Source organism: Scomber japonicus, chromosome 19 (assembly GCF_027409825.1).
Source record: "Scomber japonicus isolate fScoJap1 chromosome 19, fScoJap1.pri, whole genome shotgun sequence".
NCBI lineage: Eukaryota > Metazoa > Chordata > Actinopteri > Scombriformes > Scombridae > Scomber > Scomber japonicus.
In genome coordinates, this window is record NC_070596.1 from 15,320,565 (window position 1) to 15,336,133 (window position 15,569).

At 37.9% G+C, this 15,569-nt stretch overlaps 3 protein-coding genes across 4 annotated transcripts; 2 read left to right on the forward strand and 1 right to left on the reverse strand.

Annotated features, from left to right (window-relative positions):
• Positions 1 to 1,407: 1,407 nt before the first annotated feature.
• Positions 1,408 to 2,883, forward strand: orai1b (ORAI calcium release-activated calcium modulator 1b). 2 transcript variants are annotated; one of them, XM_053339758.1, is made up of 4 exons: positions 1,408 to 1,586; positions 1,689 to 2,255; positions 2,361 to 2,386; positions 2,535 to 2,883. In XM_053339758.1, exons 1-2 carry the CDS (start codon positions 1,473 to 1,475, stop codon positions 2,244 to 2,246), a joined length of 672 nt encoding a protein of 223 aa, XP_053195733.1. In that variant the 5' UTR covers positions 1,408 to 1,472; the 3' UTR covers positions 2,247 to 2,255; positions 2,361 to 2,386; positions 2,535 to 2,883. The 2 variants fall into 2 exon arrangements, with proteins under 2 accessions (XP_053195733.1, XP_053195732.1); XM_053339757.1 differs by having other exon boundaries at positions 1,689 to 2,883.
• An 866-nt stretch (positions 2,884 to 3,749) lies between these two features.
• Positions 3,750 to 4,882, reverse strand: morn3 (MORN repeat containing 3). The gene is made up of 5 exons (XM_053339472.1): positions 4,738 to 4,882; positions 4,483 to 4,640; positions 4,200 to 4,359; positions 3,923 to 4,107; positions 3,750 to 3,815 (listed from the first exon to the last, which is right to left on the reverse strand). The coding sequence occupies exons 1-5, from the start codon at positions 4,880 to 4,882 to the stop codon at positions 3,750 to 3,752; spliced, it is 714 nt and encodes a 237-aa protein (XP_053195447.1).
• A 1,416-nt stretch (positions 4,883 to 6,298) lies between these two features.
• On the forward strand, positions 6,299 to 15,436 carry tmem120b (transmembrane protein 120B). The gene is made up of 12 exons (XM_053340347.1): positions 6,299 to 6,401; positions 8,646 to 8,764; positions 8,915 to 9,031; positions 9,123 to 9,182; positions 9,293 to 9,388; positions 9,479 to 9,568; positions 9,714 to 9,779; positions 10,067 to 10,128; positions 12,303 to 12,395; positions 12,685 to 12,749; positions 13,067 to 13,135; positions 13,435 to 15,436. The coding sequence occupies exons 1-12, from the start codon at positions 6,339 to 6,341 to the stop codon at positions 13,549 to 13,551; spliced, it is 1,017 nt and encodes a 338-aa protein (XP_053196322.1). The 5' UTR covers positions 6,299 to 6,338; the 3' UTR covers positions 13,552 to 15,436.
• Positions 15,437 to 15,569: the final 133 nt, after the last annotated feature.

The window sequence follows — 15,569 nt, forward strand, 5'->3', positions numbered from 1 at the left end:
AACGTCTGCATATTGCACATATATTGCAGATTTATTTATATAGAGATTGTTGTATATAACATTTTATCACTTTCATCATCTTATCTTATTTTGGTCTTGCCCGCATACAGAACTGTGGAGTTTTCACTGATCATATCTACTCTCCCTTCACAACACTTAGGGAAAATATGTTGTTTGGATTCACTGACTATGACAAGAATCTCTGCTTGCACTTCTATTTGATTAATTTGCTTAGCCGACTACTTTGACTGCATTTTAGATATTTACAATCCGTTCGAGTTGCCGATAACAACAAATAATACAATATCAATGTAAAAATTGGGATATGAAAATAAGTCAATTTCATGAGAAAATTAAAATTAGTTGAAAATAAAATAATTCTAATAATCAAAAATAAAAAGTCTTATAGTAAAGTAAAATAAACAAAGTAACTAAGGGATGTATTATTATAATAATATCAATAATAATAATTATTATTATTATCATCATTATCATTGTCATTATTATTTATCCATCTTTATTGAAACAAGTAGCCCATACAACAAGTTTACACCATCATGTGTACAACTTAAGTCTACAATCACAAACAAGCCAGGTTGTAATAAAAAAAATTATTTTGTCTTTGTACATTCAGATTTTAAAGAAACGTGTCTCTTAATATGTAAGATAAGATACAATATTCCTTTATTAGTCCCACGATGGGGAAATGTACATTATTGCAGCAGCAAAGTGGACAGTAAAATCAAAAGTGTCAAAAAATGAACAAAGAACAATAAATAATAAGTAAATTCAAAAGCAATAAAAACAACTGTAGTAAAAAATATATGAAAATAATAGTAATAACAACATTATGTACAAGTGTAATATTGTTGAGTGATAGTATACTTGAGTTTGATACTGTTGTACAGATTTAAAATGAAAATATACATATAGCCTATATACACATACAAATATATATCACAGTTGAACTGAAGTAGCCTAGTAGTATACCCATAGACTGTATGAGTATACCCGAAATACTATTATTGACCATTAAGAATCTGCCTGTCTGAATATAAAATTTGGTCAAAATAGTAAGCAAATCAAATTAAGCAAAACTGCGAGCAGAGTTTCCTGATATAGTCAGTGAATAGAAACACTACATTTTTCCACAGTACTGAACACTGTAGGCTTTAGACGTCGCCCATGCATTCATCCATGACGCAACTCCGTGCAGCTCAGTCAGTGAGCGGATGTTGCTCTCACAGCGCACTGACTTGTGGGTAGGGTAAGGTGCAGACAGTACAGCTGAGACACGCCGGAGACTGCTGGAGAAAAAAAAAATAGCTTCCGCTGTTCCGTCAGCTGGCGAGGTTGAATGTTTCAGTGAAGTGTACTCTGTTAGCATGTTGACTGTGACTTGTTTCTGTCGCGTAGAGTAACGAGGAAACAACGTCAGCGCTGCTAGTCCGGTCCTTTTGAAAAAGCTCGACATGAGTCTGAACGAGCACTCACTGCAAGCTCTCTCCTGGAGGAAGCTCTACCTGAGCCGAGCTAAACTCAAGGCTTCCAGCCGGACATCAGCTCTGCTCTCTGGATTTGCTATGGTAACACTGTCCCAAAAGTCGTATTACTCCTCTGTAGATGAATCAGTCACGTTACTCAGTCTTGACACGTGTATAAAAGCTGTTTCCTTTCCTCGTTTACAGGTAGCCATGGTAGAAGTGCAGCTGGACAACAGCTATCCTTATCCACCTGCTCTCCTTATCGCCTTCAGTGCCTGTACCACTGTGCTCGTGGCCGTCCACCTGTTCGCTCTAATGGTTAGTACCTGCATCCTGCCCAACATAGAGGCTGTCAGCAACGTCCACAACCTCAACTCTGTGAAGGAGTCACCGCATGAGCGAATGCACCGGCACATTGAACTGGCGTGGGCTTTTTCTACTGTTATTGGTACTTTACTCTTCCTAGCTGAGGTGGTTCTACTCTGCTGGGTCAAATTTTTGCCTGTGAAGCCCAACAAGTCCAGCAATAACACAGTTTCATCGGGTGTGGCTGCTGCTATTACCTCCACCTCTATTATGGTGCCCTTTGGATTAGTGTTCATAGTCTTTGCTGTGCATTTCTATCGCTCCTTGGTCAGCCACAAAACTGACAGACAGTTTCAGGAGCTGGAGGAGTTATCTAATCTCACCAGACTACAGAACGAGCTGGACAACAGAGGGGAATCTTCCATCTTGCAGTCTCCAAGCTCGCATTTCCCATAGACAACTACGGTAGATGCATATTGCTGTTGGTACTCTAACACTTTGGGACTTCTTCAAGCCAGATCAGCAACATTATTGGCCTCTGATTTTTTTTTTTTTTTTTTTTTTTTACAGGAATGAAGATTTCTCGGCTCTTTATTGTGAGTTTTACCTCTGTCAAAAGAGTTGTTTTTATAGACATGTTATTTGATCAACTGTGAACTCACCAATCTGCCGTAATGCATGTAACTTGAAATTAGGAAGTCTTAACTGTGGTAATTGCTTGATTGGTCTCTTAAATCATTGCAGAGACACATGAACAATAACCTGGAATCCTGTCTGTTGCCTGCTGCATTTATTTACACATTTGTCAGTGAACACTGCATTTGTTAGTGTATTTCTCTATTGTGTTTTGTGAACCACAAGTATTTAACTCATTCTTCTGTATTCACTGTGCAGATGATTTATCGTAATCTTCAACATTTGTATTTCTACTCCCTGCTGTGTATGTTGACCGAGACGACAGCTGACAAAACAACAGTATTATCAGATTATATTTGCTGACATCTGTAGCACAGACTGTGTTATTAAATAAAAGTTTTCTTTTTTTTTACTAAGTGGCATTCAAAGTGTCAGAGTTTTGAGAATAATTTGGATTACCGTAGTCTGATTCAGATAAAACTAAATCCTTTTAAAGATGGAAGTTCAAGAGTGTATTTATTTGTGAGATCATCCTCCTTATGCTGGCTAACCAACTGACCAACCTGTCTGAAAATCTTTTTAAAATTTCTGACTCATTTTGAGTACTGCACATGAATCACATTTTAGGCATATGTTAGGCATCGGTTTTCATCTGCTCCATGTTGTAAAGGCAGAGGTTCATCATTAGAGGTTGGGGTGGATCTTTCAGGTTAGTTGTGGGAGCTGATATTTTTCTGAATCATTAGATGATTTTTTTAAACCATGAACAAAACACAGCATCAGAGTTTTCTTATTGAATAGTGACATCTGGCTTGTGTATCAGTTAACTGTTGAAGGTTTACACAGTGGTATTTTCCAAATGCACCATATAGAAAATACAGTGAAGGGTCATATTTGACTTACTTGTCCCTAAAAGTAAAATAAATGACTATCATTTGATTATTCCATGTTTACTACTCTTGAATCGACCATATTGACAAGTTCAATACATTTTTGTAGTTTGTTTATATTAGTTATAAGTAGTGAATAGAGTAATTAGGTATATCATTATTTTTCTTCATGTATGTATTTTAGGGACCCAAGAACTCTTCTATTATGTGATGAAAGAGTTAGCAACAAACTTTAATCATCATAAGTAATATGCAGGCCCACACAGAATTCCGATGATCTATTCATTTGATATATTGATAGTTTTGTTAAATTAAATATTTTGACACACACTGACATGCTGACTACCATTATGCCATTTTGTATTCATTTTTTATTTTTTATTGAGTGTGTGGTGGGGTGGAAACATGTTGGTGATCCTCTCATAGTTGCTCATCAAAATTGATCAAGGTATGTCGTTTGGGCTTCCCTTAAAACCATCTGCATATCCACCAGTTGTATCTTAAGGGGAAAAAAAGAGATGTGTTTATGGTGGCAGAGGGATGCGGGAATCTAGCAACTTATTTAGATGTGTGGTTGTAAAAGTAGATAGAGTCAAAATGTTGTACCTTTGGAATGGGATACTTTGTTGGTGTTGGAGCTTCATCCCTCCCAAAATCCAACAGGGTCCCACATTTTGCTACTCCATCCACCCAAAAGCCTTCATAAAGCTGGCCTTTGTCAGGATAGTAGAACTTTCCATCGCCGTTCTTCTTGCCATCATTCCAGCTGCCTTCATACCAGCTTCCATTTGCTTAGACACAAAGTCGAATTTTAAAATCCACCATCTTGCCCCACTAAACTGTGATGTGCTTTAGATGAAAATGTAAAGCAACAGGCTCTTACCTAATCGAATGATGCCCTGTCCATGATTCTTATCCTTCAGCCACTCTCCTTCGTAGATATCTTCATTCTCATAGTACATTCTTCCCCATCCACTTCGAAGACCCTCACTCCACTCACCTTCATAAACTGCTGAGTTATTGTAGAAGTACATCCCATACCCCTAAAGAGATTTTAAAAGAACACAAAACATTTCACAGATTGCATACATGTACGTGAGTGTGAGTGTGTGTGTGTGTGTGTGTGTGTGTGTGTGTGTGTGTGTGGCAGTGTATCAAATACATACATGCTTCTTTCCATTTTGCCATCCACCACAGTACTTCCTTGCATACTCTTTTGTTTCCGGGACTAGTACACTGTAGGTGCCATATCCATCACGTTTTCCAAATTTCCAATCTCCGTCATAAATGGCACCAGACTTCTTCCACACCTGAGTTCCCTTCCCTTGAAAACCAATAAGCATAGTCAATAAACATGTAATGATTCATAAACAGTCATTCACAAATCAGTAGTCTTTGGTAGCTGCTACACAGTATCTCACCATGCTTCTGGTTGTCCTGCCACTCTCCAGTGTATTCATTCCCAGTGACTGAGAAAATTGTGTGGCGCAGTCCACATTTCTGTGCCTTAATATCCAACAATGTTGAGAATGATGGATGATTTTGATTTGCATTAATGTATGGCATGGCTGAGGGGGGAGCTTGGTGAAAACCCTGAAATATGAATAAGATACAAAACTTATCCGATAAAATTCCTTGCACACGTGATCCACACTGACAGTATAACACTTGGCTATATTAATAAAAGACACTGTCATTTTTCACTTTGTAACTAATTAAGTTATTAATATGGGCATTTTTGCCTTTATTAACATTAGACTGTAATGTTGAAAGATATCTGCTTGATTTGACTAATTTGGATGGCTTTTTTTTTCCACATGAAGACTGTGGATTTTGTCCCAGTCTCAATGGCCTTAATGAAGGGACATTCAAATGGCCAGAAGAACACAAAAAAAGATTATAGCAAAAAATAAATAAATCAATGAAAAGAAAAATAAATTTGGGCACCTGACTACTGTTTTAAGACAGACTTGAAAATTGTAACAATGCACTTCAGTAAATATAAAATATCCCAATTGAGACAAAAACATGCCACCTCTTTATTTACTTTCATTGGAATTATTTTGGAACTATTTTGTTGATTTTATAACGATGCTGATGAAAAGCACTGCAAATACAATAGCATCAGCAGACTACTGCATACACAATTAACTCACACTGGTCAAAGTTGAATGCGCTTAAAGATACTAAAAAGGTAATCTAGCTAAAGTTAACGTTACTACAGCGGCTAGCTACACTGTAACTCAACACAAATTAGGATGCCAAACATTCATTCAGCAAAGTAAAGTAGTACTTGTACCTTTGATAGCGATGTGTCCAAGCGGATGACTTACTTAAACTCAATCCGCTTGCAAACTCAGGCCATACGGTTACACAGTAAATTAGGGAAACATGTCAGACGGTGAGCAGTGTATTATCGCTAACTGCCGTCCGCATCCCGGGGAGAACAGTGCATTCTCTGTATCCTAGCAACCGAAGTGCACTGCATACTGTCGGTGCAGTGTGTGTAAAACGTAAGACCCTATTCCCTATATTCAGTCATTTGGAAAGTGTGAGTTAAATGTGTCTTGCAGACTCAGCTAATGTCCAAACTCTTTAAAGCAAATTTTCTGCACATTTCTATTTCTGTCTAAGTTCGTTTTTAAGTTAGTCGGGCCTCAAGGGAAGGCAGGTGTTTTGTTGCAGTCCGTTCTCCATATGTGTTAACCTGCACCTAACCCTCCTAAACTAAACCACATGTCCTCAACTCACAAGACACAAACCCAACCAGTTTTCTCTGTAACCGCCTAACCAAGTCCTAACCCCGACCGCTGAGGTAGGGCTGAGGGGGGAAACATAATTTGAAAGCAGAGTAGGGGAACATTATTCAAGGGGTAACCGAGTACGACGCAACACCACCAGACAAATGTTGTACTATGTGCGCATGCTCCGTGCAGCCCAATTGAAAAGGAGCGGACAGTCAGCCTGTGTGAGGAGAGTCAGAGAAGCCGTCCCCTTCGCTGCATCACCTACTTGAACCACGATGTCTAAACCGAAGTTTCAGACGGAGTGGGAGGAAATTGACGATGAATATCAACAATTACAGGTGACAGAAAACATTAAAAATGAGTACGTGTTTGGTGGTAGACTACTGGCTGTGAGAAGCGTACCGTGGATGCTACTGACAGCAGGGATGTTAGTTTGTCAGGCTCTTTTCCTTATTCGCCATTCATTCAGCATTGAGCTTCTCTCTAACTGTACGGTTGTAGTTAGCAATGTATTATATCAGGAGTGGAATATACTTCACTGGACCTTTATCACCTTTATCACCTTTTACTTCACGGTAACACTCGCTTGTTTCAGCCGCTAATGTCTGCCTGTCTTGCTGCTAGTAACGTCGTGAGTTATGCAGCTAATGAGCAGCTAACATCACAGTAGCTAACCACACAGTACAATATTGAGCGATTGAATCATGTTAAATTATTGCTACCAAAGTCACTTATACATAGTAGATGTAACTTCACGTGTTTTCTGCTGTTTGCCCGAATAAATTATTTCGTAGTTAGTAAATACATCATCAGGTTACTGAGCTAGCTCACTTTAGCTAGCTGGCTAACATGAAACAATAGTCTATAATGGCAAATAAGAGACACTTCGAGGTGTCAAAGGGAAACATGTGGTCTGCGGTGTTGTATACATGACCGTTCCTCTTCTCGTGCTACCACCAGATGACTGAGACTGCGATGCTCTCAGATATGTTCAATCTAGAGGTGCTCCGCAGGGAAATGATGATGAAGGTGACTGTCAGCTGTCCTGTGATTTTCTTAAATGAAGCGTGCATGTTCTGCTAAAACAACAAGAAATACTACAAGTTGACACATATAAGCAGTCTCCTATTCATAGTTGCATCCACAACAGATTTTATTTACACTTATTGAATCTACATCTTTGGTCATTTAAGGTTCAAGTCCAAACTCTGGGGTTCATGAGTTTGAAAAGATGTGCTGTTTAGGACTGCAACAAAGGATTATTTGTATTATTGGTTCATCTGACAATACTGTTTTTGATTAATCAACTACTCCTTTTCTTTATGAGATGTCAGAATAGTGTGCTTAATGTTAATAATGAGAAAATCATGTGTTAAAATTGCTTGTTCTGTGAAATCAACATTCTGAAACCCAAATATTTTCAGTTTACTGTCACATTATACAAAATATGCAACACTTCCAGACAAACAATAAGACAAGCAGTCCTGTTTACACAGTTTACTGACCTGCAGTAAACCTTTTGAGTGACACATCAGTTTAAAAACAACACCAGGCAGTGATGAAACTTGTGTGCGAATTGTTATTTGACATGTATACAGTAACCACAATGACTGGTGTGATTAGTTTGCTTGTATGTCAACGGATAGTATATGTTATAGTAGATAATTTATTGAGTTCACAGTCTCCATCAAACATTTCCTCATGTCTAGTTTTGTACACGAGCCAGCAGTTTTTATTTTGTCCTCTAGGATTTGCAGTGAACCGGATCAAATACAGTTATTACTTCCAAGGATGCGTACTTTAAACTGCCCTACTCCAAACTCGGTTTCAAGCAGGCCTACGATAGAGCGAGGTGACAAGAACACAGCTGACTAAACACTTTCTGTTCAGACCCCGTCTCCCATTTTTATTACGAAAGAAACTTTGACCTTTTCTTGACCATGGATCCTTGACAGACTCACACTACATGATCCCATTCAGACCTCCCTGAATTCTACATGTGTATAATAATGAAATTAGGAAGTAATCTCAAGGGCTCTCAGGTTTATCTCTGCTGACTGTGTATCCTCACCTCCACAGGCTCAGTCATGTCTTTATAAACCAGTGCTGATGGAAAAAGAGGGAACAGTGTGGTTTGGTCTACCAGCATAAATGCATGTAAACTGGAGTATTTATCTCACCACATTATACGGTGTTGCAGGCTGTTTGTGTTCAGACAGAAGAGTCACACAAGGTCTAACAGTATGAAGCGTTACCGAGTCACACAAGGTCTAACAGTATGAAGCGTTACCGAGTCACACAAGGTCTAACAGTATGAAGCGTTTCCGTGTTCACTAAATAGAGATTCTATTTGTCTGAAGATGTTATGTGTTGTCCGCTGAGATTATTTAAAACTATGGCAAAGATGAGGGTGAGATTAGGGTTTTAAAAAAGTGTTTTTCAGTTCCTTTTTTTCTGTCCTCATTGCAATCACCTATCAGTAGTACTTAATAACTTTTTTTTATACATATGTGACTGTGTTTCTCTTAAAAGACCATTGCACATCTTTTTATGCTCACTTTGTGTATTGCTTTGATCACCAGGAAACTCACAAAATATACAGACAAAAACTTGAGGAGCTCACCAACCTCCAAACAACATGCAGCAATGCTATCAGTAAACAGAGAAAATGTCTAAAAGACTTGAGATACAGTATGAAAAAGTAAGTATTCTCTGACCAGCACACTACATTTCTCTTTGTCACTCTTAACACATATCACATAAATAGAAGATACTGTATCTTAAGCTCATGAAAAGCTAAGATCTTCCTCCTTCTCTTGTTTCCACTCATAAACACTGTGTTTTGTCACAGGTGTGCACAAACATGTGATGAAAAGCAACTTGAACAAATAAAAGACATCCAAACACAAATCAAAGAGAAAGAAAATGTGTTCTTTGATATGGAAGCGTATTTGCCAAAGAGAAACGGGTCAGTACTTTTCCTTGTCAACTGTTTTTTCTCTCTCACATTTGTTTCTTTACTTTAATATACATGATTTTTTTTTTTTGTTTGTTTTCAGGCTGTACCTGAATTTGGTCCTGGGCAATGTAAACGTTACGCTTCTCAGCAACCAGGCAAAGTATGTGAGCTTTTTTTGGGCCGTAAAACAGCCTGAACAGGTTTAGACTCAGTTTAGACTCTGGTTGTTTCTCAGTTTCTCATCTTCTTTTTGTCTGTTTATTCACACAGATTTGCCTACAAAGACGAGTATGAGAAGTTCAAGCTTTATATGACAATAATCCTGATGTTTGGAGCCATAACCTGCCTCTTCTTTCTCAACTGTCGGTGAGATAACTTTTTTCCCCTCAAGCATTATTTTTGTTAATGTTGTCACTTAATTAAAATCTGACTTTTATTCATTTATTTTTTCTTTAGTGTCACTGACGAAATCTTCAACTTTTTGCTGGTGTGGTACTATTGCACATTGACGATAAGGGAAAGCATCCTCATGAGCAATGGCTCCAGGTGTGTTGTCATCAATAAGAGGCTCAGCAGTCAGTTGAAAAGCTGTTCATTTATTTTATTGAACACACTGAAGATGCCATTTTAACTTTCTTTTTCATGTGTTTTGTGTACACATCTCTTCCTGTGCTCTTCTTATGCTCCTCAGGATTAAAGGATGGTGGGTTTCTCACCATTATGTGTCCACCTTCCTGTCAGGTGTGATGCTTACCTGGTGAGTTTTCATCTTTAGTTCAATTGTGACGCATCATGTCAGCAAGTTGGCAACAGCTAAGGCAATGATGGCCACAGTGTGTGTATATATATATGTATATATATATATATATATATATATATATATATATATGTATATGTATATATATATATATATATATATATATATATATATATATATATATATATATATATATATATATATATATATATATATATATATATATATATATATATATATATATATATATATAAAGTAATATCTTCTTTCTTTCTGTCTTTTCACAGGCCTGAGGGGCCCATGTATCAGATGTTCAGAAGCCAGTTCCTCGCTTTCTCCATCTATCAGAGTAAGTGAATCTGCTTACTAGTTTAAAATCTAAATAGAGCAAAGAGAATAAATGTACTCTGAATTTATAGGATATGTTCAGATATTGTGTCTTAGTCCTAGTCAGGTGCCTAAATGAACACTGAGATAGGCTTTTTATGCTTAGAAGACCCCCTCCAAAAACACACTTACAATGTTACTGATGGCGACAAAATCCGCAGTCCTCGTTTTGAGCAAAAATGTACTTAAAAGATTATCTAAAGCTAATATGAGGCTCCAGCTGTCTGAGTTAGGCAAATAAAGTTTATATCTTCCATACTCTCTGTATCTCAGTGGACAGTGTTTTCCTGTTCAGCTGCAGTTGAAGGATCATAACAAAAACATGGACTTTGGCTCTAAAGGGACTGTAATTTCTTTTTAAAAAGATACAACAATTTTTAAAAGGCAACATTAGCTGAGCCCTGGTCATTTCATGCAACACTAAATGCAACGAGGAGACATTATGCATATATGGGTTCCCAATCCGACCATTTTTTGTGTATTATTTTATCATTATTAAGGCAAAAGAACTCAATTTATGTCCATAGACTTTATAATGAATAGGCTATATGCTTAATATTAGTTTGCATCCATCATGCTGCGTGGACTTCATTACATCTGCTGCACCACTGCTACCACAATTATGAAATGCTAAGTTTCTACAGTCTGTGACTGTGACCCTCATAAAAATAATACTTTACAAATCTGCATTATATAACTAACGAAACTCGTTAAAGTAAGTCATTTGGCACTTCTAAGTCATTAAACTAAGTCTTACTTTTACTGGCGTAAAGAGTTGAATCAATATGTCTGCTTTTACTAGTATTTTTTTTACACAAGTATCTGTAGTACTGAATACTACTCAGGCATGACTCAGAAGAACAAGCTTGCACTTTTTAATCACAGTGTGTTGTGTTAGTTGATCGGCTGTGTTGTGTTTTACCGGCGCACAGCATGCGAACACACACCTGTGCATGTTTTAATGAGAGTGAACTGTCAATATGTTTTTGCGCAACATATGTGTCGGAGGCAACCGTGCTTGAGTACACTTGGGTTTGAGGTAATGTCAGTGAGGGACAGGGGAGGGGGGACATTTGTGCTTCAGCATGGTACGGAACAACTGGCTCTAATGTGAGTGCGCCCTAAGACAGACTTAAACCTAAATTACCAAAATTCAAACAAGTAAATATGTTAGCATTGGAATGCCAAGGCTCAGCCAATTATAAATAAATACAGAAAAGAGGACAGCATTGTTTAAAAATAAGTAGAATGATAATAGTATGCAATAAATCTCCCCCAAGAAGAAAAAAAGAACATCACATGATCAGCTCAACAGGTCACCTGCTGTACTCTGTTGCCGTCACACCATGGTGTGATAGCACACCAAGGCCAGAGGAGGTCAAGGGCAGGATCACCCCCAACACCAAGTTGGTTATGTAACAGCAAAATGTCCTTGTGAATCATCTTATGTCAGTAAAACCAACAAACTAGTAACTCTGCCCCAATGTGTAGTTTCTAGATACTGATTTAAAGAAGAGCGTAAACACAGGAGAGGTGACACAGTCGTCCTCATATTACAGCTGACGATAAATGGACTCTAAACTAAATACATAAAGTTCAGCTGTAGCATAATTATATTGTAGTTGCTTCACCAACAGCTTTCTAATAATAGTTGCATTTATAATAAAACAGTCCCTCTGTGAAGGTGTCTCATTAGAATAGAGAAGAAACAGTCATTACTTAGTATATCACATGTTGGCTGATTATGATGGCCTGTGTACCAGTGTTTGGGGTGATAAGTCAAGTATTTATACAGACAGATATTTGTTTTATGGGGGAAAAATCACCTGCCAAGTGCTTAAACAGAAACAGTACAGCTCTTCTTGTTTTTCAGGACAGAATGACCCCATTTCAGTCACTTTACAGACTGCTTCCGACTTTTAGTTTTTATTCCATTGGTGCTCAACTGATGCCATCCCCTGAAAATTGCATTTTTATCCTTATTACTGAATACATAAAATAAATCCAGGTTATAAATGATGATATTTTTTCCCCTCTGCAGAACTGAGACTTGAGTTTGGTCCTCCAGACTTCATTAATCTATTCAACATCTTACAATTTTGACTTTGCTGTAATCTTTAATTTTTTGCTGTGCAGGCTTTGTTCAGTTCCTCCAGTATTACTACCAGAGCGGCTGCTTGTACAGGCTGCGAGCTCTGGGCGAGAGAAATCAACTGGACCTCACAGTGGGTAAGTTGTAAGCTATTTTTGGTTGTAGTCATTTCAATCGTTTGAACTCTGCAGCCATCTGCAACACCATGTCTGAAAAAAAATAGGGTAAAGGTGAGAGATGGAGACAGCTGTTAACATCAGTGTGCTGCAGAGTAGACGTCAGAGAAACTTGAGTAAGGCCGCAGGGGATTTTTCCTAAAAGCATCTTTTAAATGTCAGATTCCTGTAACAACACAGTGATCATTTGTGTGGTATACTAAGTCATATTGTCCTGAGGTCTGTTACATTTCCTTTTGTGTCTCTCCAGAGGGATTTCAGTCCTGGATGTGGAGAGGACTCACATTTCTTTTGCCATTCCTGTTTTTTGGCCATGTAAGATGTACTTTTCTGCTTATTTATTAAACTACAGCTTTTATCATAGCTGTTACAGATTTAGTCAGTGATCTTTTGAAATTGCAAGGTGTTTTCAAATTTGAAGCACGTTGCACAAGATTGTGTAAGCTCATGGGGGATTGCCACAACACATTTTTCACCAGCATTTGTTTACAAAGTGCATGAGAGGATTTTTCTTTTTTTTTGGAATATACAATTGAAATAAATGCAGCATTTTTGAGGGAGACTGCTTCTTCAGTTCAGGGGAAAGATGTTCTTGTACAACCAGAATGATCATGCCTCCTCTTGCTTTACAGTTTTGGCAGCTGTACAATTCGGTGACCCTGTTTCGCTTGGCAGGACATGAGGACTGTAAGGAGTGGCAGGTAGGGGTTGAATTTGGCAGATCATCGCCTAAATGTCAGAAACATGTTGAAGCAGAGTATAAATGGCTTGGTTAAAAAAGGACAGGCTTCTGTTTTTTTCTTTTTTTTAAAAAAAATCATTATGCATGTAGTCAAAATATGTGTTGGGACCGTTTGTATTGAGGCTCATGTGTCCTGTATTGATATCTGGTGCAGTGTTTGAATCTAACATTGTATTGCAACGTTTCCAAATACAAATACAGTTACAATAATGCATGTCATAACTGGCCTTGAAATAAAACTTCCCTTTTTTCTTTCAGGTGTTTATGCTGGCGCTGACATTTCTCGTCTTATTCCTGGGAAATTTCCTCACCACGGTAAAAGTCGTCCACCAGAAAGTTCAGAAAAACCAGGAAAAGGTGCAAAAAAATGACTGAGAATAAACTCAGAGACATTCCAGATTCTTCAAATGGGCCAGTAATTTTTGAAGCAACACACACAATCGCTTGACAGACTGACCGCAGTACGATCAGGTCGGGAGAAGACAACGCTGAAAACACCCCCCCCCCCCCCCCCCCCCTCTCTCTCTCTCTCAGGCTTTGACGACCACAGCAGCGTCCAGCCAAAGCATTCAGCCAACAGGCTTTTGCTTTCTAAAGACTCGTAGTCGTTGTTCGCTGCACAGTCAGTCCGGACGCGTAGTGATGTTCGCCTGGTAGATGAACAGTTTGTTGCTTCATCCTGTACATATAAAGTGAGTGGAGAGAATGTGTTTTATTTGTGTCTGTGCGTTAATCTGTCAGAGAGGCTTTGTTCAAATCATATGCAACTAAACAAGAACAGAACATAGTTTTCCTTTGAAGACCGAAGTCTGTCATGTACATACTTCATACTTCTGTGAAGTAGTAATGATCAAACTGTCTCTGGCTAAAAAAACAAAATTGGACATGTTCAATTCTGCACTGCGCTTCATTGCTTGAGATTTTTTTTACATGTGGTACACTGCTCCCTGTTGTGCTTTTTCACTGCTAACCACTATTTTTTACTAGAAAATGACAAATGTAGGTCAGAACTTTAAAAAACTAAACTTAAACCTGATACTTGACTGCCCAAAATAACCTTCATTTTGAGGAAAAAAAACCTTCTTTTGGTATGTGTTTTTTTTTTTTTTTCTCAGTCTGGAGTGTGTGGCAGTTCAGCTTCAGTTTTCTCGAAAGCGTTGCGACTTCAGAGAACTGCAACACTGTTTCTCCCTTCAGGCTACATTTTAAAAAAGCCATAACTTTTTTTTGTATAATCGAATGCATACACTTGGTTCTCTGGCTAAGTCACAGAAGCACGCACAAACTTGAACGGTCTCTACAAAAGAAACCTGTTGTTCCCATTGAGAGGAGTGTCCATATGAGCTCCTTCTTTGTAGTTACACATCTATGTTCACATTAACTTAATGCTTACCAACTGTAATATATATATTTAAATCTTATTGGTGTAGGAAGAGCTTCAAGCTTGAACGTCTTTTTCACAAAACCCTCAGGTTAGAGGTTAAGAGTTCATATTGAGTTTAACACTTGAAGTCCAGACACACAGTTTGGATTTGTCTTCAACACGCTGGTTGTTCCCATGTTCTTATGTGGTGTTACACAAATGTCTTATGATGCTGCTATTGGCACTCGTACTGTATGACTATGATACAGAATGATGATTCAAAATGTGATGGGTTTTTGTTTTTTTAATTGCAGTTGAAAAAACTAAATTAAACTTAATTTGTATGAATTAATTTACAGGCAAATGTGGCACTTCTGCTCTAGTTCACGCTAGTTTGTGTTAGGAGCATGTTCAAAAACTTTTTTTCTTTTGGGGGGGGGGGGGGGGGGTGGCAAGGGTTCAGATGGGTTCAAACAAGTTGATCTGATCATGTCTTTGATGTCTTCTTCTTCCCTTCAGCCTATCACAGCAAAAAAATGCCCTACTTCTTTTATTTGGGGAATCCAAAGACAATAGCACTGCATTTATGTCATTTTTCCACAATGCAGTCATTCTCCTGAAGGGAATCACAGTATTTATGTATCATGTTTATTGAGGGAAATGAGATACAGACCAAACTGTTACATGTGATTGAGAGCTGCCAGAATGCACAAAACAACTTGATGTCCTCATTTATATCATGTAGTTGATGTTTAAACAGTGTTTTCATCTTTTATTTCAGGATTGTAACTGGTGCCTGAATAGGATCAGTAACGAGACTGACAATTTCTCAATCTGTATACGTTGTTGTAAAAGAAAAATATTAATAATGAAACCCCTAATTAAAAACTGTAGCTCTTTCTGTGTTTCTTGTGCACTGAGATGAAAGTTATTTGTTGTGAGGAATCCAGCATACACACAAATGTTTTAACACTAGTGGGCGCTGTTGGCAAAGATTTAAAAAAAGCTACTTCAAGTTGACACAGCTTCT